This window comes from Hyla sarda, chromosome 8 (assembly GCF_029499605.1).
Source record: "Hyla sarda isolate aHylSar1 chromosome 8, aHylSar1.hap1, whole genome shotgun sequence".
Taxonomy (NCBI): domain Eukaryota; kingdom Metazoa; phylum Chordata; class Amphibia; order Anura; family Hylidae; genus Hyla; species Hyla sarda.
In genome coordinates, this window is record NC_079196.1 from 171,638,526 (window position 1) to 171,661,866 (window position 23,341).

The window sequence follows — 23,341 nt, forward strand, 5'->3', positions numbered from 1 at the left end:
GCACATAATTGTACATTTTGTTTCCTCGGCGCAAGTGCATAATCTTACATTTATCCACATTATACTCAATTTTCCATTTCTCTTTCTGAGCCTCCAAGTTCCTCAGATCCCTCTGTAGTGTGATATTATCCTCATCTGTGTGCATTGCCTTACAGAGCTTAGTATTATTTGAAGATACAGAAATTCGACTCTGTAAAACTCATTACAAAACATATTAAAAAGTAGAGGGCCCAATACTGACCCATGTGGTTCTCCACAACTAACCCAACTGTGACCACTTGGTAACTACCCAATAGAATTACAATTCTTGGGTATTTTAGAAGGCTGCACTGTGTTCCCCTGTTATTTCTGCTAAAATGTATGAGTTAATTGATATTTAATATATTGTACATTGAATGGCATTGTATATTGTACATTGAGTGTCATACAGTGTAGGCACACACCTTACAGCACAAGTCATCTATTAGTAGAGAGCATCAATAAAGAGTGTTTCTTGCTTTCAAGGAGCTAATATTTTGCATGTTATACAGACAGAGGTGGCAACGCAGGGACATTAAAGGGGTACTCCGCTGGAAAAAATGTTTTTTAAATTAAGAGGTGCCAGAAAGTTAAACAGATTTGCAAATTACTTCTATTAAAAAGATCCCAGTCCTTTCAGTACTTATCAGCTGCTATATACTAGAGAGGAAGTTCTTTTCTTTTTGAATTTCCTTTCTGCCTGACCACAGTGCTCTCTGCTGACAACTCTGTCCATGTCAGGAACTGTCCAGAGTAGGAGAAAATCCCCATAGCAAGCTTCTCTTGCTCTGGACAGTTCCTGACATTGTCAGAGGTGTCAGCAGAGTACACTGTGGTCAGACAGAAAAGAAATTCAAAAAGAAAAGAACTTCCTCTGTAGTATACAGAAACTGATAAGTACTGGAAGGATTGGGATTTGTTAATAGTAATTTACAAATCTGTTTAACTTTCTGGCACCCCTATTGCTCTTTACCCTTTTTGCATTTAAAGGGGTACTACTGTGCTGACAACTTATCCCCTTTCTAAAGGACAGTGTGACGTCACGCTCCGCCCCTCAATGCAACTCAATAGCTGTCTCGCCCCCTGCCATAGACTTACATTGAGGGGGCGGAGCGTGACGTCACATGAGGGTGAAGCCGTGACGTCACGATACTCCGACCCCGTGATCGGCAGTCATCAGACCCGGAGCGATGTTTGGGCCAGGGCCTGATGAGAGTGGGTGCTGCGTGCGAGATTGCGGGGATCCCCAGCGGCGGGACCCCGCACGATCAGGCAACTTATCCCCTATCCTTTAGATAGGGGATAAGTTGTCAGCACGGTAGTACCCCTTTAACATTATTTCATTAAATGTTCAGGGGTTAAAGTGCTGGTAGTATGTTTCTACAGATTAGCAGATTACTATATTGTGAACACAGCTCGGGTCAAAGTTAGGACAAACTACAATTCTTTAAGATTTTTCTTTAAAAATAGAACGCTTAGCATATGAGAAGAATTATTGTTTTACATTGTGTGTCCTGAGATGATCTTTATGGTTTTGTATTTCCCATTGGCATGTAGTCATTCGCTGATATATTTACAATTAAGGAATTAATATAAGTGTTTTGTTCCAAGAAGAAATAACTGTTTTTCTTGGTGGGAATATCTGGGGCTCTGCCATATTGAATGAATGTGGATGCACAGAGAACAAATGACTCCATATAAGCGGACATGCCTTATTGCACAAGCAGAAGTGTGGAACTGGGGGAAGTTTTTTTTTTCTTCCTGTTATCTAGGAACATTGGCCCAGATGTATTGTATTGAAATAGGTTCTTTTTCTGGGGGTTATGTGCCAAAATTGACCCCTCTAACCAAACGAGTGGGCACGTTTCACACAAAACGGACAAGATTAATGGTTGTGAGTGGTTTAGACACACGTTTGACACACAACACAGAAAAACAAAAAAACAAAATTAAACCTGTTCAGCGGCTTTAATTTTAAAATATTTTGCTATTTTACCTTTTTTGAACGTCTAATTAGCAATAATAACAGTTATAATAATACTGGCTCTCTTATAAGAGGGCGTGCTGGGGACAACAGGCACTCCATTCATTCACTATGGCTGCACCAAAGAGATCCGAGTGCTTTTCCAGAGACCCGGCGCCCGTGCAGGAGCTCACAGGGGTACCAGCGGTCAGACCCCCCGAGATCAAACACTTTTTCCCTATGCCTCACCCACACTATATACCCCTATATTTTTTGGTTAGTGCTGTCAGTTTCCCTTTAAGAAACAAAACAGTCACTACCAGAAGAATATTTCCCAGTGTTTGCTTTCCCTAACAAACCAAGAACAATTATAAATACTCAATGTTCTTGTAAGGCAGGAAAATTATTCGGAGCACTCACCTCGAACACCAAATATCATTCAGAATATTCTTTTTTCATGGTACAGAGACATGTGCATAGCAGGGAGAGGGTGGGATGGTGCAGGAGCAGGTGGTTTCGGCCGGTGGGCGACGGTCCGTTATCGCGCTTGTGCGCTTCGTCAGGCCCACGGGGCCTGACGAAGCGCACATGCGTGATAACGGACCATCGCCCACCGGCCGAACCCACCCCGCTACCCACCCCGTACCACCATACGGAGAGACACACAGAGACATTGGCTGTTTTGCTCCCTGTTTGCCGACAGGTGAGCATTCCTGTAGCGAACAGTGCTGTGACTAGTGCCAGGTCAACCTCTTTCCTTGACACAATAATAAATACTCCACATAAGTGTGACCGTGCCTTCAGACACTTTATAAGGATATTTTACTAACAGAATTAAGATGGATTACTTTGTCCTGTATTCGGTTGCAGCTTATCTCTTATTTTATTTTCCTATGACTCACTTGAAAGCTATTCTTCACATTCCTAAGTTATTTCAAAGTTTTGCATATCCTAATCTGTCACACCAGAAATGCTTGTTTTCTGGTGCCAGTTATGGTTAACCAGTTAATGACCTCACCTGCCAGAATGCAATGATTTCTCTGTGTAAGACTGGGTTCACACTGCATTTTTTGTCTTTCTTTTACTGTCCCTTTAATTTTGCTGCACACAAAAACATGATCAGCCGTGCTGGTTATAAAACAGCTGTATGGCATCTGTTTTTAGCATATTTTAACATATACCATTTAACAGACAGCAATAACACAGTGTGAACACTGTCATGAACCGGCAGGACAGGTAGTGGATCCTCTGGACCAGAGAGGCGATGGCGCGGGTCGTACTGGGGGATCGGTTCTAAGTAGTTACTGGTGTTCACCAGAGCCCGCCGCAAGGCAGGATGGACTTGCTGTGGCGGTAACTACCAGGTCGTGTCCCCCAGTAGCGACTCGACCTCTCTGGCAGCTGATATGGCGTGGTACACAGGGAGCAGGCAAAGGCGTAGTCGGACGTAGCAGAGGTCAGGGCAGGTGGCTAGGGTTTACAGGCGGGTAGTCGGTAGCAACGGGTTCGGCAACAGGCAAGGCAATACAAGGCTTTAGGGAACGCTTTCTCAGAGGCACAAGGCACAAAGATCCGGCAAGGGCAGGAAGGGGCAGGGTACTTTTATTTAAGGCCCTTAATTAACCATTTGGGTCAGGCACCAATCATTGGTGCACTGGCCCTTTAAATCTAACATAGCTCGCGCGCGGGCCCCAGAGAGCAGGGACGCGCGCGCCGGGACACGTGACCGGTGTACACAGGAGCGGGGAGAGGTGAGTGAGACCGGGATGCGGATCGCACACGGGGATGAGCCGTGCCGCGACCCACATCCCCGCCGGAGACCACAGAGACACTGCGCCCCCGGTCAGGGTGAAGACCCGGGGCGCGCAGGGCTGCAGCGGGAGATGGGCGCTCCGGTCCAGAGGCAGAGACCGGAGCACTCGTCATGACAAACACATTCTTAATCTTTTTCCTAATCTGTGTATTATCAATGTTTCCATAGTAGGTGTCATAAAGTTATACAGATTTAGAAATTACTTCTATTTAAAAATAATAATTCTTCCAGTACTTATCAGCTGCTGTATGCTCGAGAGGAACTTGTGTAGTTCTTTCCAATCTGACCACAGTGCTCTCTTCTGACACTTCTGACCTTGTTAGATACTGTCCTGAGCAGGAGCAAATCCCCATAACAAACCTCTCTTGCTCCTGACAGTTCCTGGCATGGACAGAGGTGGCAGCAAAGAGCACTGTGTCAGACTGGAAAGAACAACACCCCTTCCTCTATAGTATACAAAAAATCTGCCATTATAAGTGGACATACAGAGCTTCAGGAAGCTTGCTCTGCAGCTGCTCTGTGACTGCTGACAGCGCATCCGGAGTATCAAATACGTGCAAATGCGCTGTGTGACCCTACTTTTTACCCCTTAACAACACAGGACGTAAATGTACGTCCTGGTGCCCTGGTACTTAGCGCACCAGGACGTACATTTATGTCCTGTACATGACCGCGAGCACCGGAGTGGTTCTCGTGTCAAGCACGCCAGGTCCTGGCTGCTACCAGCAGCCAGGGACCCGCCAGTAATGGCGGACAACAGCAATCGTGCTGATCTCCGCCATTAACCCCTCAGATGCCGTGAACAATACAGATCACGGCATTTGCGGCAGTGTGGTCGGTAAAATTGATGATCGGATCGCCCACGGCACTGCTGCGGGGATCCGATCGTCCATAATGGCGGACGGTGGTCCCCTCACCTGCCTCCGGCTGTCTCCATGGGTCTTCTGCTCTGGTCTGCGATCAAGCAGACCAGAGCAGAAGATCGCCTATAATACATATCAGTGATATGTCCTATGCATAGCACTGAACAGTATTAGCAATCAAATGATTGCTATAAATAGTTCCCTATGGGGATTATTAAAGTTTAAAAAAAAAAAGTTACAAAAATGAAAAAAACATAAAAAATCGCCTCGTCCAATAAAAATGTAAATCGTCCCTTTTTCCCATTTTACCCCCAGAAAGTGTAAAAAAAAATGTATAAACATATTTGGTTTAGCCAAGTGCGTAAATGTCCGAACTATCAAATTATAATCTCGAAAAAGGAAAGAACACAGGTGGTGTTCATATCTGGGTGAACTGTCTTCAATTTGCTACATCAAATTATAATGTTATTGACCTCATACGGGGAACGGCGTAATCATTAAAAAGTAAAACATCCAAAATTTCTGCTTTTTTGTCACATATTATTTAAAAAAAAATGAATTAAAAGTTTCATATATGCAAATATGGCATCAATAAAAAGTACAGATCATGGCACAAAAAATGAGCCCTCATACTGCTGCTTATACGGAAAGATTTATGAAAAAGTTATAGGTCGGATTTTAAATGCACTAATTTGGTTAAAAAGTTTGAGATTTTTGAGTGGTACAATAATAGAAAAGTATGTAATCATGGGTATCATTTTAATCGTATTGATCCACAGAATAAAGAAAACATGTAATTTTTTACAGTAAATTGTACAGCGTGAAAATGAAAAATTGCTGTTTTCTTTTCAATTTCCCCACGCAAATAGTTATTTTTTTTTTTTTTCGCCATACATTTTATGGTAAAATGAGTGATGTAATTATAAAGGACAACTGGTCACGCAAAAAACAAGCCCTCATACTTGTCAGTGGATAAAAATATAAAACAGTTAGGATTTTTAGAAGGTGAGGAGGAAAAAACGAAAATGCAAGAATAAAATTGGCTGCGTCCTTAAGGGGTTAAGGTGTGCAATGCTTAAAAGGAAAAAGAAGATCAATTCCCTCACTTGTTCACAAAACCTTTTATATTCAGTTACATTTCTTTAATAGTTAGTTTCACCGCAAATCATACATTTTGAACATGAGTGGTTAGGCTAGGTTCACATGGCCGTTGTCCCCTGTCCTGCTTTTCTCCTGTCACTGCCTCCTAAATGGACCATACTACTAATGGATGCAAACTGATGCAAAAGGATGCCATTTATTGCCACCTCTTTTTGCATCAGTTTTTCATCTGTTAGTATGAAAAGTCAGCTACCTACAGACTCCCACAGCTTGGATTACTATTACTCCCATCATTGAACAGACTTGTTTCCATGATGGGAATAGTAGTTCCCCCAGCTGTAGGAGCCTGAGGGTGGCTGGGGAGACTACTGTGGGGCTTGTACTACTACCCCCATCATGGAACAAAGTCTGTTCCATTTTGGAGATATTAGTGTAGGGGCTGAGGGATTGATCGTACTGGGTCTCACTTCTGAGACCCGATGCGATCAGAAATTATTAACCAGGGGAGTGGGGGCCATGCTCTGCTCCCCTGTGATGTGTATAGTGTGTTTTTACTTTAATTTTTAAATCCCCCAACGGGAGCCCTGAATGTCCAGCACCCAGTGGTCATCCAGGGCTCCTGGTGGGGTTATTAAACTACTTATGCACAGTCGGGGGGATTAAATTTGAGATTATGCACAAGTAGTTTAAAAACCCTGCCGGGATCCTTGAATGGCGGCACTCCGGGTTCCCAGCGGGGGGTTTAAAAATTAGTAAAAAGATGCTGGGTTCATATATTACGGTGATTCCAAAGAGTGGTAAAGACCCTTCAGATTGTGCCAGCTACAGGCCAGTCTCGTTATTAAACTCAGACCTAAAATTATACTCAAAAATGTTGGCCAATAGATTGGGTGCGGTCCTTCCATACTTGATCAATAAAGATCAGGTCGGATTTGTGATAAACAGACAGGCCGGAGACTGCACCAGAAGGAACATAGATCTAGTTGATATTATTAACAAGACGAACTCCTCAGCTGTTTTGTTGAGTTTGGACGCCGAAAAGGCTTTCGATAGACTAAATTGAAATTTTTTTGCTAGCCGCAATGAGGTCATATGGTATCTCTGGCGCCTTTCTGAGTGCTTTTTCTGGCCTGTACACACTTCCCTCAGCACAAATAAAATTACCACACGCCACCTCCCCAGCCTTTCATATTAGAAACGGAACACGTCAAGGATGCCCACTTTCCTCGTTACTGTTTGTCCTGAGCATAGAACCCCTAGCAGCCCACATACGGAGGAATCCGAACATTCAGGGTATATCTGTCAATGACCGTGAATTTAAAATCTCACTGTTTGCGGACGACGTCCTTCTGTCGTTACGCAATCCTCAAATCTCTTTACATAACCTTCACGTCGCCATAGACAGGTATAGCCACTTATCGGGATATAAAATAAACGCCTCTAAAACCGAAGCTCTAGTGATAAATTTATCAGTTGATCTTCTGGATACCCTAAAATGTTCCTTCCCTTATAGATGGCAGTCGGATACCCCCAAATACCTAGGTATTTTCCTCCTATGCCTCCCTCTACAAAAGTAATATCCCCCCCATCTCAACGATATTAAAACTCTACTACATAAGTGGTCCTCATTACCCTTATCACTATTCGGTAAAATCGCCACGGTAAAAATGTCTATTCTCCCTAAAATACTATATATATTGGAAACCCTACCTATTCCCATCCCAAAAGGTATGTTAAAAAACTCCAATCCGTTATACTTAAATTCATTTGGGGAGGTGGGCATCATAGATTGTCTTTCTCGGTCCTGACGGCTAAAAAGTCATACGGAGGCTTAGCAGTACCTGACCTCTATAAATATTATCTCTCTACCCACCTTCGTAGAATTCCCTGCTGGTCCTCATTCCTGGCCTTCAATAAATGGTCAGAGATTGAGAAAATGTGGATTTACCCCCTACATCCAATTTTCTTGGTTTGGTCCAGGGACCGCTTTAAAACCTCTAATAAGTTATTGGGACCGATGAAACTGACAAAAAATATATGGGATCAAGCTATAGTTTCCTTCCCATTGAAGTCCGATAGAACCCTCTTAACGCCCATTATATTTAATCCCCAAATACCAAGTAGCTGCGACACTGTTGTAATTACCCCTTGGATACATGCCAAACTCTTCCATTTAGCCGATTTGATAGACCCATGCACACGGACATTAATCCCCTTTAATCTGCTACAAGACAAGATAAGCTCCCTGCAACTTATTTTCTTATTATCGGGAAATTCACACCCATCTCAACTTGCCCTCCGACAATCCCCCCTTCCCATCACCTACGACCTTTGAAACAATATGTAGACAGTCTACCTCCAGTAAGGGCTTAATTTCGGATATTTACAACATTTTAAATACTACCCGGGACCCCACATCCGTCAGACATACCTACATGGATAAGTGGGACACATACTCCTCTCCCAGACCCAATGGCAGACAATCTGGACTCAGGCACCAAGACCATCCACTTGCATCACATACAAGGAAAACCAATACAAACTGGTGATATATTGGTATCTTACCCCGGATAAGCTACGGAGCTTGTTTCCACACCTGTCCTCTGCTTGTTGAAGATGTGAGAGGGAAACCGGTACCCTTCAACACATATTTTGGGACTGTCATAACCTGAGACACTTCTGGCTAGAAGTGCAGTCTTTAGAAAAATCACAGAAATTCATCTTCCCCTAGATCCAAAAACATACCATTTGAACCTTATGCCAGCGGGTATACAAAAACATCTGTCGAGACTTATCTTGCACATATTGACTGCCTCTAAATGCCTCATAGCCAAAAACTGGAGGAAAACCAACGTATGTCGCATGTAATGACAGTTCTATTTTTACTACATTATAACTCCTCTAATGGGCATAAAGTCTTAATGAGCTCCTATCTTAGGACGTTAAATACACAATCCTATATGAGAAAAAGGAATGGTGCAGCTCACAATTTTTACAGTGACCGAGATCTGATGGGCATACACCTATACCAAGGGTGTAAACAATATAAATACAAAATAAATCTAATTTGCCCGACCTCAAGGAAAGTGTAGAAGGTTTTGATAGATAAGAATAATTAAATTATTGAAAACCGTGCTTCAATTGTAATATATATTCTTCAATTTATTAAAATTATCATTATCTAATAAACTATCTTCACACAGGGCCCTTGTGTGAAAAATAGAATGGACAATTTACAATTATTAATAAAACATTAAACATAAAATAGACATAAAATTATAGCCACTAGTGAATAACTGTTCAATTGATCCTGTTAAAAATATTCAAGTAATGTTGTAACAGGCAGCGTCCATAAATGTCACTATATGGTTAACACAGGTTATAGCCTGGTTGTTTGATCTTTTTAAATGTTCAGATATTGCAACAGTGTTTCTGAATGTTCAAATATTTCAGAAATAAGTGGAAAATAAGTGTAGACCACTAGCACAGGTGGCAGAATATATTACCAGTCTCTGGATAGTCGTCCACTGTAGATGGAATTAGTGTACCGCCGTTCCTCCCAGGGTTGCAGGAGTTAAGCGCTGGCTTGCCCTGGCAATGGCTGGTCTGGTCTGCGCCGGACTGATGGAGAACCGCTCGCTGATGGTGGAACTCACTGCTGAGGTAGTTGGCAAAACCTTGTGGGGTCAGCGTGTGACGTCACTGGTAACTGGTTGAGGGCAAACACTGGAAACAGAGGCTGGAACCAGAGGCTGTGCGTGCTCACATGGGCTGGGCTACCAGGTAGAGATAACTGTGATGATAGCACAACTTCAAATGATGCTGTGTTCAGGATCAATAGTGGCTGAATAAAATCAGAACTAGACGCGTTTCAGGGCACTTGGGGTCACGGCCCTTTCCTCAGTAGTCATGATATCCTATATGCCTGATTCTGATGGTTTGCTAACGAGACTGCTCTTAACTTGTTATTGTCAATTCTATTTTTTTTTATTGTTTTGTATTTTATAAAAACCTGATGAAAACAATAAATAAAACAGTTATAAAAAAAAAAAAATTAATAAAAAGTAAAAACACACTATATACATCGCAGGGGAGCGATTAATAGCTTATGATTGCATCGGGTCTTAGAAGTGAGACCCAGTGCGATCAATCCTTCAGCCCCTGTACTACTACCCCCAACATGGAACAGACTCTGTTCCATGATGGGGGTTGTAGTACAAGCACTAATGTAGCCTCCCCAGACTCCCGTAGTCGAGGTAACTACTACTCCCATCATGGAAACAAGTCTGTTCTATGATGGGTTGTGGGAGTGCCACATGCTGTAGTGTTGATGAGCATGTAGAATTCTATATATATAAGCAATCAGGGTTCCATTGGCCTGCAGGGTCTACCTTACAAGTAAGGGATCCCACTGGTGAAGAATAGTTAAAGGGGTTATCCAGGAGGAGTAAAGTGACTTCCCTTCCTTCTGATAACCCCTTTAATATACCGTATATTTCGCCATATAAGACACACTTTTTCTTCCCCAAAACTGGGGGGAAAAAGTCGGTGCGTCTTATACAGCGAATACACCCCTATCGCGGCGGTCCCTGCGGCCATCAACGGCCAGGACCCGCGGCTAATACAGGACATCACCGATCACGGTGTTGCCCTGTAATAACCCTGCAGACACGGCGAACAAAGCTGACCGCCGCGTCTGAAGGGAAAGTGACACTAACCCGGCTGTTCAGTCGGGCTGTTCGGGACCGCCGCGGTGAAATCGTGGCGTCCCGAACAGCTAACAGGACAGGAGGGACTTTACCTGCCTCCTCGGTGTCTTCTCCGTTCAGGGATCCCCTGTATGGCCGGCGCTCTCCTTCCTCGTCATCACGTCGGCGTGCGTAACAACGTGATGGCGGCGACGGAGAGCGAGGATACCCGCCCGGCAGCAGAGACGTTCCGGAGCGACGGGGCCACAGTGACATCCAGGGCAACGGTGACGGGTCCGGAGCGGTGGGGACACGTGAGTATTACCTCCTATGCAGTGGTCTTCTATCTGCAGACCTCCAGATGTTGCAAAACTACAACTCCCAGCATGCCCGGACAGCCAACGGCTGTCCGGGCATGCTGGGAGTTGTAGTTTTGCAACATCTGGAGGTCCGCAGGTTGAAGACCACTATTGGGTTCAAAATCTTTATTTGTTTAGATTTTGCACCTATAAATTGGGTGCGTCTTATACGCCGGTGCCTCCTATAGGGCGAAAAATACGGTAAACTTTAAAAAACAAAAGAAAACTAACTGTTCTGTGAAAATGCATCTGATCTATTGTGTAAATAAACTTTCCTACTATGTGATTTGTAATTTCTTCCAGGAAGATTTAATACATCTTGGGGCAAAGTTTTCACCGTGCATGAGACAAGATCAGCAAGTGTACAGTTTAATTCAGAAGAAAAGAGAAAAAGAGAAGCACTCCGCGTGCTGTGTGAGAAATGATAAATCGGGATGTATTCAGACCTCAGAAGAGGAGTGTTCAGTAAGACTGTATTCTATTCAATATTCACTATTAGGGTATTAATACATAGTGTGCGATGTATGTGGAGGAAAACAGCTCTTTTCTTTAACTATATCATACACACTCACTAGAGTTGAGCGAACTTACAGTAAATTCGATTCGTCACGAACTTCTCGGCTCGGTAGTTGATGACTCATCCTGCGTAAATTAGTTCAGCTTTCCGGTGCTCCGGTGGGCTGGAAAAGGTGGATACATTCCTAGGAAAGAGTCTCCTAGGACTGTATCCACCTTTTCCAGCCCAGCGGAGCACCTGAAAGCTGAACTAATTTATGCAGGAAAAGCCATCAACTGCCGAGCCGAGAAGTTCGTGATGAATCGAATTTACTGTAAGTTTGCTCATCTCTTACACTCACCTCACCAATACTAGTCCTACAGCACCATTTGTTTTATTCCAGCATTGCTGCATCTCTGTGTTTTTATGCTCTAATTTGGTCATGTGACTCCCCAAATCTTTTAATGCCTAATGGTTATAGCAGAATGCCAGACTCTGACATGGAAATGGAGATTGTACCCCAATTGTGCAAAATATGGTAATTTTTACCAGAATTTTGGAAAATCACCTCAAAAACATCTTAAATGCAGTAAAAATGTGTGAAAAATGCTGTAATAATTCAATGTGTGAACACATCCCAATGATGTAAAATCTTCATAAAACACCTCGATTGTTCTTATAGGTCAAATACCCTTAGTAACATCCAGCACTAGCAGCCCGATGTCATGACCAGGTGCAATAATAAAACACCCCATTATGGGAAATGTAGGCTGCATTCTTGTCCATTTGTAAACTAAAATTGAACCAATCTCAAGCCTGCCACATCAGCAAAAAGAAGTAAGCAAAAGGCATACACAAAAACCTCCATATTGTTTTGTAATAATAGCCTATGCTGCACTTATAAGCAAAAAAGAAATAAACAAATCCTGGAATGCTCCACCTGAATCTCCCGTGCGTGGCCCTGGCTCAGCCCCAGCTCTACTCTGCTAGAGCGTGTCCTGTACCCAGCATGTCAGCTGATTGAAACATGAACGGGCCCAGCAGTCGGACCCTCCGGTCAGTGTTCAGACCCCAACCAATCAGTAGAAACAAGTAGGAAAAGTGCACTCTTAGAGCGTTCTCTCCCGGCTCGGTGTAACGACCAAGATAGTTTCATAATGTCATAGACACAGAGCATGGAGAAAGACATGTGGTAGCTCACTTCTTAACTCTCAGACATTGACTGATAAAACTTTTGCCTTGTCTCTAGGACATCAAAAGTTTTTTGTTATAATAACAGGTACATATAATTTGCTGTCACAAACATATTGCAGCTGGTGATTTTTCATTGAAAGCCAAGATTGTGCTTTAAGTGCCACAAAAAAGCATAAATGTACCACACAGTATATACTAAAATGTGGCCTCACAAGCCCTTTTTCAAAGTACCCGGACCTATTCCTTATTCCAGGCGCTATTTTTTTTTTTTTACAATCCCTGCGCTGCTCCTGCTCCGGTATGGTTGAGATTTAGGCAATCTCATCTACTTTGACGCTACTGTATATGTTGCAGAAAAAACTAAATGAACCTGCTATGAGTGACCGTACCCTTAAAGGGGTATTCCAGGAAAAAACTTTTTTTTATATCTCAACTGGCTCCAGAAAGTTAAGCAGATTTGTAAATTACTTCTATTCAAAAATCTTAATCCTTCCAATAATTATCAGCTGCTGAAGTTGACATGTTCTTTTCTGTCTGGCAACAGTGCTCTCTGCTGACATCTCTGCTTGTCTCGGGAACTGCACAGAGTAGAAGAGGTTTGCTAGGGGGATTTGCTTCTACTCTGGACAGTTCCTGAGTACTTAAAGGATTAAGATTTTTTAATAGAAGTAATTTACAAATCTGTTTAACTTTCTGGAGCCAGTTGATATATAGAAAAAAAGTTTTTTTTCCCCGGATAACCCCTTTAAAGCCAAAATGCACCACAAGGATCATGGTGGCAGAAGAATGTTGAAAATTGATCACTGGGTGATTAAGGAAAAAATAAAAAAGTAGATTGAAACAGTGCCTCATAGAAGGTTAATAAAGCTATAAAAAGCTAAAATAAAAAAAAGGCTAAAAAAAATCTCTAAAAGGGAAAAAAATGACTACCTACTGCCAGCTACTGTATATGTAACTGCTCCGTAAGTCATAATTTTTCATTCAAACATTAATCTGCAGATGGCACTGCATGTCTGAGAATACCACCCACAATTGCATTAAAAAGTGGTCTTCTCAAAGAAAGTGGTCAATATGGTGGACAAACAAATCCATAACCTCAAATCTGGTCTCTTCTCTGAAGAGGTTTCATTGTATCCCCCCCTATTTGGGACACCAAGATGGAGATAACATTTATTATTTGGCCTCTTCATGCCTTGAACTCACTTGTATCGGATACTGGATATGTGGACCCCAATTCAAAGTGCTTCTGTAGTTATTTGTCAATTAATAAATCTAATAAATAAAAATTCTACCTAAATTACACTAATAGTGCCTGTATTATTTTGCATTGATCCTATGAGATTTTTGTTTACCAGATCGATAAATGACATCTTTAGTTTATTCAGTGTTTCAGCTTTGTTTTGTTCTTGTTTTTTTCAGTCTACTCTTGCGGTGTGGGTAAAGTGGCCTGACCATCCGAGCACCCCTCAACTACACAACAAAAGTCATAGGCATTATGGATCAGTTTGTCGCCAGGACCCGAGGTATGTGGGTGGCTGATATATCACCGCCAAATGAATCTGTATTAGGGCTCGTTCACACAGGTGGATCCACTGCATATTTTATTCTGCCGATCCGCCGACGATGGACCCCTACAGTGAGCCTCAGATGTGTCTGCTCGGAGTGGCAATCCGCTACGAGCAGACGCACTGCGATGTGCGATTGGCCTCATGCATGCACAGTATACTCTCTCACATCGCGGCTGCTCTCGGCCTAGCTTAGGGAGCAGGAGGAGTGGCCGCGATGTGTGTGAGTACCCTGCGCATGCACCCAGCGACTCGCACATGGCAGCAGTGTGTCTGTGTGCGGATTGCCGCTCTGAGTAGACACATCTTAGGGGTCCATCGTCGGTGGATCTGCAGCATAAAATATGAAAAATGGATCCGTCCGTGTGAACGGGCCCTTAAACTTTTATGTTGAGGTGAATTAGACACAGTGGGGGGATTTATTAAAATCTGTGTAAAGTAAAAGTGGTGCTGTAGCCTATAGCACCCAATCAGATTGCTTAATTTTTCACAGGCCCCTTTAAAATGAAAGAATCAAGCTGATTGGTTGCTATAGGAAATTTTCTCTACACAGGTTTGAATAACTTTTCCCCTGTGGTCTTATCTTGCTTTGGATTTGGGTATCCTAAGGGCATTGAAGGAGTATTCCAGGAAAAAACTTTTTATACATATCAACTGGCTCCAGAATGTTAAACAGATTTTTAAATTACTGCTATTAAAAAAATCTTTCAGTACTTATGAGCTTCTGAAGTTAAGGTTGTTCTTCTCTGTCTAAGTCCTCTCTGATGACACCTGTCTCTGGAAACGCCCAGTTTAGAAGAGGTTTGTTATGGGGATTTGCTTCTAAACTGGGCGTTTCCCGAGACAGGTGTCATCAGAGAGGACTTAGACAGAAAAGAACAAGCTTAACTTCAGAAGCTCATAAGTACTGAAAGGATTAAGATTTTTTAATAGAAGTAATCTACAAATCTGTTTAACTTTCTGGAGCCAGTTGATATATATAAAAAAAAATGTTTTTCCTGAAATACCCCTTTAAATATCCTGCATTCCATCCTAAATTCCCCTCTGTCAGTAGGCAAAAATATTCTTACTAAAACTATGTTGCAGATATTATACAACGAGCTTAAGTATAATAGTTTAGCCACCAATGATTATATATAAAGGCAATGGCTGTGATCTTTTTGTTACTTGTAGTTCGTGTTATGAATTATTGTAGTGCTCTCTTGACTTGATGTTTGTCTTATATGTCAGCTTATTTATGCTTATTTTGTTTGAATACAGTTAGGTGTACATCTGGTAGGGCATTGCCTAATGTAGGGTTAAAATGAGGCGTGCTGTATTGTAAATTCTTCATTTTCAAATAATAAATGCTAACAGAGAGTTGTATTGTAGGTTTTGTGCTGAACCAGCTTCTGTTCCCCCTCATGAGTGGCCAGATGACATCACAAAATGGCCGGTAGGTATCTGTCCTTTCCCTTAAATCAGTTTGTATACATAGACACCAGTTGTGTTTTAACTGCTTGCGGACCAATGGTAAGTATGTGACAAGCTGAACCTTAGTCATGCAGATTGCACAGGCCATGCTAGGGTACCGTATCACCAGCAGGGCAATGCATGTCATAAATAATAATAAAGTATAATAATCTTTAAAGTGTGCCTGTTGTTAACAAAAACTTTTTGCTTAATGTAGATAATACTATAATATGTATATTTGCAATACACATTGATTAAAAAATTGTATTTTTTTGGGTGGAAAAATGCTGCCTCTGTGTGTCTCTATGAGGAGTCCAAATACAGGAATTGTGGACAGGACTAGCAGGACTCTGTGCAGGCTCCTGGCTTGTCAGTCATCCTGCTGTGTTAGCCGGGAGTGAGTCACAGAGCCTCACTGGACTGACCCCTGCTTGTCCTTGGTGTACAGAGCCCTGCTTGTCCTCAGTGTACAGAGCCCTGCTTGTCCTCACTGCACAGAGCCCTGCTTGTCCTCACTGCACAGAGCCCTGCTTGTCCTCAGTGTACAGAGCCCTGCTTGTCCTCAGTGCGCAGAGCCCTGCTTGTCCTCCGTGCACAGAACCCTGCTTTTCCTCAGTGTATAGATCCCTGCTTGTCTTCAGTGTACAGAACCCTGCTTGTCCTCAGTGTACATAGCCCTGCTTGTCCTCGTTGCACACAGCCCTGCTTGTCCTCAGTGTACAGAGCCCTGCTTGTCCTCACTGCACAGAGCCCTGCTTGTCCTCAGTGTACAGAGCCCTGCTTGTCCTGAGTGTACAGAGCTCTGCTTGTCCTCAGTGTACAGAGCCCTGCTTGTCCTCAGTACACAGAGCCCTGCTTGTCCTCAGTGTACAGAGCCCTGCTTGTCCTCAGTGTACAGAGCCCTGCTTGTCCTCACTGCACAGAGCCCTGCTTGTCCTCAGTGTACAGAGCCCTGCTTGTCTTCAGTGTACAGAGCTCTGCTTGTCCTCAGTGTACAGAGCCCTGCTTGGCCTCAGTACACAGAGCCCTGCTTTTCCTCGGTGCACAGAGCCCTGCTTGTCCTCAGTGTACAGAGCCCTACTTGTCCTCAGTGTACAGAGCCCAGCTTGTCCTCAGTGTACTGAGCCCTGCTTGTCCTCAGTGCACACAGAGCCGTTCTTGTCCTCGGTGCACAGAGCCCTGCTTGTCCTCAGTGTACAGAACCCTGCTTGTCCTCAGTGTACAGAGCCCTGCTTGTCCTCAGTTCACAGAGCCCTTCTTGTCCTCAGTGTACAGAGCCCTGCTTCTCCTCCGTGCACAGAGCCCTGCTTGTCCTCAGTGTACAGAGCCCTGCTTGTCCTCAGTGTACAGAGCCCTGCTTGTCCTCAGTGTACAGATCCCTGCTTGTCCTCAGTGTACAGAACCCTGCTTGTCCTCAGTGTACATAGCCCTGCTTGTCCTCAGTGCACACAGCCCTGCTTGTCCTCAGTGTACAGAGCCCTGCTTGTCCTCAGTGCACAGAGCCCTGCTTGTTCACCTAAACTTCTTGTATTAGGACTTCTCACAGAGACACTCAGACAATAGCTTTTGGTACAAAAATATACACATTTTTAACCAATGTATATTACTTATATATGTATAATAGTATAATCTACATTATATAAAAGGTTTAACGACAGGTACACTTTAAGCATCCATTTTGTGAGCACTACAGTAAAAGTGTCAGGTTCCAAGGAAATCCAAAACTCCACTAAATCCTTGTTGGGGAAGACTAGCCTTACACATTGTTATCTTGTAGGTGGTAATCAGGGCTCAAGTCCTGCAGGAACTCATGGGAACGGAGTTCCTGCACTTTTTCCACAGCAGGAACGCAGGACCAGTCCTTAAAGGGGTACTCTGTCCCTAGACATCTTATCCCCTATCCTAAGATGTCAGATCATGGGGGTCCTGCTGCTGGGGACCCCCGCAATCTCGGCTGCAGCACCCCAGACATCCGGTGCACGGAGTGAACGTCGCTCCGTGCCGGTTGACTGGTGTTGCGGGGCAAAGGCTCGTGACATCACAGTAATGCCCCCCATATGCAAGTCTATGGGAGGGTGGTGACGGTCATCACGCCCCCTCCCATAGACTTGCATTTAAGGGCCGTGAACGTGACGTCACGAGCCTCCGGTGCTGCACCCAATGCTCTAAATGAATGCCAGGTGCAGCAGGGGGAATGCGGGGGTCCTCAGTGGCAGATGTCTAGTACCCCTTCAAATGGAAATCTTGGGAGAGTTCCCACACTTTTTTTCCCAGGACTTGACCCCTGGTGGTAATATTTCCATTTCTTGTTTGTAGGTCTGTACAAACAGCACAAATGGAAACTACCCTAACCATCTTCACATGAATTGCGAAATAACAGGCAGGCCCTGTTGTATTGGAACAAAGGGAAGGTAAGCAAATTATCCTAGTAATTGTAACTTTACAGAACTTATGTTGCTCGATAACTACTATTATTTCTGGTGGGAAACACTAACACTTGTTGCTTGACACAGTTTAGATACATGAAGTTCTTACAGTTGAGAATGAGCAAGTACAATGTTGACTATCACATTTATTATTGCCTGAAAATGTCAACTTATAGAAATGTGTAAATTAATATTACTAATGTATTTTTTTAACTTTCTTAGCTGTAAAATAACTTCAAGAGAGTACTGTGATTTCATGAAAGGATATTTCCATGAAGAAGCAACTTTGTGTTCACAGGTAAATCTAACATTTCAGTAGGTGGTTATGGAAGTTTACAAAAGCGAAGCACAACCAGAAAAATGGAAATATATAATCCCTGTACAGAAGGCCACAATAATAATGTCAAGTTATACACATCTTAAAGTAGACAAAGATAGGGGATAACAAGCTTATCAGTGGGGGTATGACCCCCACTAGTCCTGAGACCCCCATGATCAGCTTGAGACCCCTTATCCTAAGAATGAGAGCCATCAAACTACTTTTGTTTATCTTTTAGAATGTCCACAATATTTTCCGTTCTTTGGTTTCATTTAATTCATATCACTGTAGTATACAGTAGTGCGTATTGTGACTAAAAATGTATTTACATACAGTGGTGATCAAAAGTTTGGGCACCCCAGGTAAAAAAAAAAATGTATTATTGTGCATAAAGAAGCCAAGGAAAGATGGAAAAATCTCCAAAAGGCATCAAATTACAGATTAGACATTCTTATAATATGTCAACAAAAGTTAGATTTTATTTCCATCTTTTACATTTTCAAAATAACAGAAAAAAAATGGTGTCTGCAAAAGTTTGGGCACCCTGCAGAATTTATACCATGCACTGCCCCCTTTGCAAAGCTGAGACCTGCCAGTGTCATGGATTGTTCTGAATCATCATCTGGGAAGACCAGGTGATGTCAATCTCAAAGGTTTTAAATGCCCAGACTCATCTGACCTTGCCCCAACAATCAGCACCATGGGTTCTTCTAAGCAGTTGTCTAGAAATCTGAAACTGAAAATAGTTGACGCTCACAAAGCTGGAGAAGGCTATAGGAAGATTTTCAGATTTCAATATCCTCTGTTCGGAATGTAATTAAGAAATGGCAGTCATCAGGAACAGTGGAAGTTAAAGCAAGATCTGGAAGACCAAGAAAAATATCAGACAGAACAGCTCGCAGGATTGTGATAAAAACAATTCAAAACCCACGTTTAACTGCACAATCCCTCCAGAAAGATCTGGCAGACACTGGAGTTGTGGTACACTATTCCACTATAAAGAGATACTTGTACAAATATGGTCTTCGTGGAAGAGTCATCAGAAGAAAACCTCTTCTATGTCCTCACCTCAAAAATCAGCGTTTTAACTTTGCAAATGAACATATAGACAAGCGTGATGCATTGTAGAAACAAGTTCTGTGGACCGATGAGGTTAAAATTGAACTTATCCAACTGTTAAGCATGGGGGTGGATCAATCATGCTTTGGTGCTGTATTGCAGGCAGTGGCACAGGGAACATCTCATGAGTAGAAGGAAAAATGGATTCAATAAAATGTCAGCAAATTTTGGATGCTAACTTGATGCCATCTGTGAAAAAGCTCAAGTTAAAGAGAGGATGGCTTCTACAAATGGATAATGATCCTAAACACACCTCGAAATCCACGGGGGATTACATCAAGAGGCGTAAACTGAAGGTTTTGCCATGGTCTTCACAATCTCCTGACATCAACATAATTGAAAATCTAAATTTATACACTACAAGCACTACTTAAGGTGGACACGATCAATGGTAAACTGGCAATTATAATATTATGGTTCCCTATATACCATATACAAGGATTAAAAATTGAAAAAAATGAAATAATCAGCACTAATGGTTAAGGTGCAATAGTATGCAGTTTATTTTGGTCCAAAATTCTGCAGTTACCTGTCTATTGTATGAAATATTGAGAAGTCGGTAGGTACTGTATTGTTGGAAAAGTGCACTGTGCTGTCTATAGTGATAAATATAGAGATGTCGGTGAACTGCAAATGCTGGATACTTGGTAAAGTGCACTGTACTTTTGTCTCCGGCTATTGCACTTTCTTCCGAGAGTATGGCTTGTATTGTAGGGGACGATATGCAATGTCTCCAGATGGAGAAGTATAGTTTGATCTAAAAGTCAGGCAGGAAAAAAATTCAATTTAATTGGTGTGTTCCTTGGGAGCAATGCTCTACATCCGTAACTGAAAAATACCTGTAGGTCCTTTATGCATTGTTTCTGCTGAATTTGCTGTTGTGTCGGGCATCCACGGTCCCAACAGAAGATGTGTGGTTGTGAAGATTGTGGGATACGGATGGGAGACAGCCCCGGCCGGTGGCTTCTCTACTGTTCCGAAATCCTCCGGTGTCCAGGTAGTTCCCGGGTTCTGTGAGTGACGCCACTACAGGTGGCAAGAGAGAACAAAAATCTGACGCGTTTCGGAAGTAAACGTCTTCCTTCGTCTGGGATGGTGTATTCTGTCTCATCTTGCTTTTATATAGATTTAAAACAGGATGTTCTGCGAAAAATACCTGTGATACTCTGATTGACTCTCCGAAAGGTAAGGATATAATAACTGGATTTTTCCAATGTAGATCTGTTTAATAAAAGCCAAATATTTCCATGTCCATATTCAAACCATGTGGGACAAGTGTATTAATTTAAAAAATCCATCGGCTTTCTGCTCGCGACATTTGCGCTATGTTATTCCCCCCCTCTCTAATGCGGGAGGACCTTTTCGAGTCCGAAAAATGTTTTGAGTGATGTTTATCTTTGTAGTGCTTGGATGGGGGTTTCCCTCAAAACCCCTGATATTATATACATGTTCTCTTATTCTTTCGGAGAGTGCTCTTTTAGTACGGCCAATGTAAATTTTATTACATGGGCAGCGAAGTCCATAAATTATTCCCTTAGTTTTGCAATTCATATGGCTTTTTATGCTTTTCTCTTCTATATTTTCTCTATCAAAGATTGAAAATACAGGGGTTTTATTTTTCATTACTAAACATGGTTGACAGCGACGGCACGGAAAAAAGCTATTTTTTGGGGTACAAATGAAGCTGGTGGTTTTTTTTTTTATATCATTTTTTGATGTTTGTTTTCCATTGGGGTTTTTTACAGTTGGGGCTATATTATTCCCTAGATTTTTATTATTTCTGAACACAAATGATGATTCTTTTGGCAATAGTTCTCCAATAACTTTATCATTATGTAAAAGGTTCCAATGTTTTTTAATAATTTTCTTTACCAGGAAACTTTGTGAGGCGAAGGTTGTGATGATTGGTATATTAAGTTTTTGTATTTCTCCATTTTATATATCTTCTTTCGTTCACATAGGTATGTTTTTCCCTATTAGTTATGTACTACGTTCCATTTCTCTCACTTTAAGGAGGAATATAAGGAGGAAACACTGACTAATGCAATGGATAAAGTGAGAGAAATGGAACGTAGTACATTACTAATAGGGAAAAACATACCTATGTGAACGAAAGAAGATATAGAAAATGGAGAAATACAAAAACTTAATATACCAATCATCACAACCTTCTCCTCACAAAGTTTCCTGGTAAAGAAAATTATTAAAAAACATTGGAACCTTTTACATAATGATAAAGTTATTGGAGAACTATTGCCAAAAGAATCATCATTTGTGTTCAGAAATAATAAAAATCTAGGGAATAATATAGCCCCAACTGTAAAAAAAAAACCCCAATAGAAAACAAACATCAAAAAATGATATAAAAAAAAAACCCACCAGCTTCATTTGTACCCCAAAAAATAGCTTTTTTTCCGTGCCGTCGCTGTCAACCATGTTTAGTAATGAAAAATAAAACCCCTGTATTTTCAATCTTTGATAGAGAAAATATAGTAGAGAAAAGCATAAAAAGCCATATAAATTGCTAGACTAAAGGAATAATTTATGGACTTCGCTGCCCATGTAATAAAATTTACATTGGCCGTACTAAAAGAACACTCTCCGAAAGAATAAGAGAACATGTATATAATATTAACAGGGGTTTTGAGGGAAACCCCCATCCAAGCACTACAAAGATAAACATCACTCATCCAGTGAGGGATCCACATTTTTTGGACTGGAAAAGGTCCTCCCGCATTGGAGAGGGGGGATTACATAGCACAAATGTCTCGAGCAGAAAGCCGATGGATTTTTTAAATGAATACACTTGTCCCACATGATTTGAATATGGACATGGAAATATTTGGCTTTTATTAAACAGATCTACATTGGAAAAATCCAGTTATTATATCCTTACCTTTCGGAGAGTCAATCAGAGTATCACAGGTATTTTTTGCAAAACATCCGGTTCTAAATCTATATAAAAGCAAGATGAGACAGAATACACCATCCCAGATGAAGGAAGACGTTTACTTCCGAAACGCGTCGGCGTTTTGTTCTCTCTTGCTACCTGTAGTGACGTCACTCACAGAACCCGCGAACTATCTGGACACCGGCTGTCTCCCGTCCATATCCCACAATCTTCACAACCGCACATCTTCTGTTGGGACGTGGATGCCCGACACAACAGCAAATTCAGCAGAAATAACGCGTAAAGGACCTACAGGTATTTTTCAGTTACGGATGCAGAGCATTGCTCCCAAGGAACACACAAAATAATTGAATTTTTTCCTGCCTGACTATTAGATCTTTTTAGACTTCTCTATATTTATCACTATAGACAGCACAGTGCACTTTTCCAACAATCCAGTACCTACCGACTTCTCAATACTTCATACTATAGACAGGTAACTGCAGATTTTTGGACCAAAATAAACTGCAGAGTATTGCACCTTAACCATTAGTGCTGATTATTTCATAATTGAAAATCTATGGATAGACCTTAAAAGAGCAGTGCTTGACAGACAGCCCAGAAATCTCAAAGAACTGGAAGACTTTTGTAGGGAAGAATGGACAAAGATACCTCAAACAAGAATTGAAAAACTCTTGGCTGGCTATAAAAAACGTTTACAAGCCGTGATACTTGCCAAAGGGGGGCAGTACAAGATATTAACTCTGCAGGGTGCCCAAACGTTTGTAGACACCATTTACCGTATTTATCGGCGTATAACACACACTTTTTAGGCTAAAATTTTTTGCCCAAAGTCTATGTGCGTGTTATACGCCGATACACTCCCAGGAAAGGCAGGGGGAGAGAGGCTGTCGCTGCCCGCTTCTCTCCCCCTGCCTTCCCTGGGGTCTAGAGCCCTGCTGCCGGCCCTTCTCTCCCCCTAGCCGCTGCCCGTTCTGTCCCCCTGACTATCGGTGCCGGCGCCCCATTGCCGGCGCCGATAGCCAGGGGGAGAGAAGGGGCAGCGGCACCCATT

General features: G+C 42.3%; 1 protein-coding gene across 1 annotated transcript in view; it reads left to right on the forward strand.

Moving 5' to 3' along the window:
• The window catches only part of RHBDF1 (rhomboid 5 homolog 1), a 163,569-nt gene that overhangs the window by 119,252 nt on the left and 20,976 nt on the right, over window positions 1-23,341 (forward strand). Inside the window, exons 11-15 of the mRNA XM_056533504.1 lie at window positions 11,109-11,270; window positions 13,915-14,018; window positions 15,432-15,495; window positions 17,829-17,923; window positions 18,161-18,236. Coding sequence (XP_056389479.1) covers window positions 11,109-11,270; window positions 13,915-14,018; window positions 15,432-15,495; window positions 17,829-17,923; window positions 18,161-18,236 — 501 coding nt within the window. The remainder of the gene's footprint in view (window positions 1-11,108; window positions 11,271-13,914; window positions 14,019-15,431; window positions 15,496-17,828; window positions 17,924-18,160; window positions 18,237-23,341) is intronic.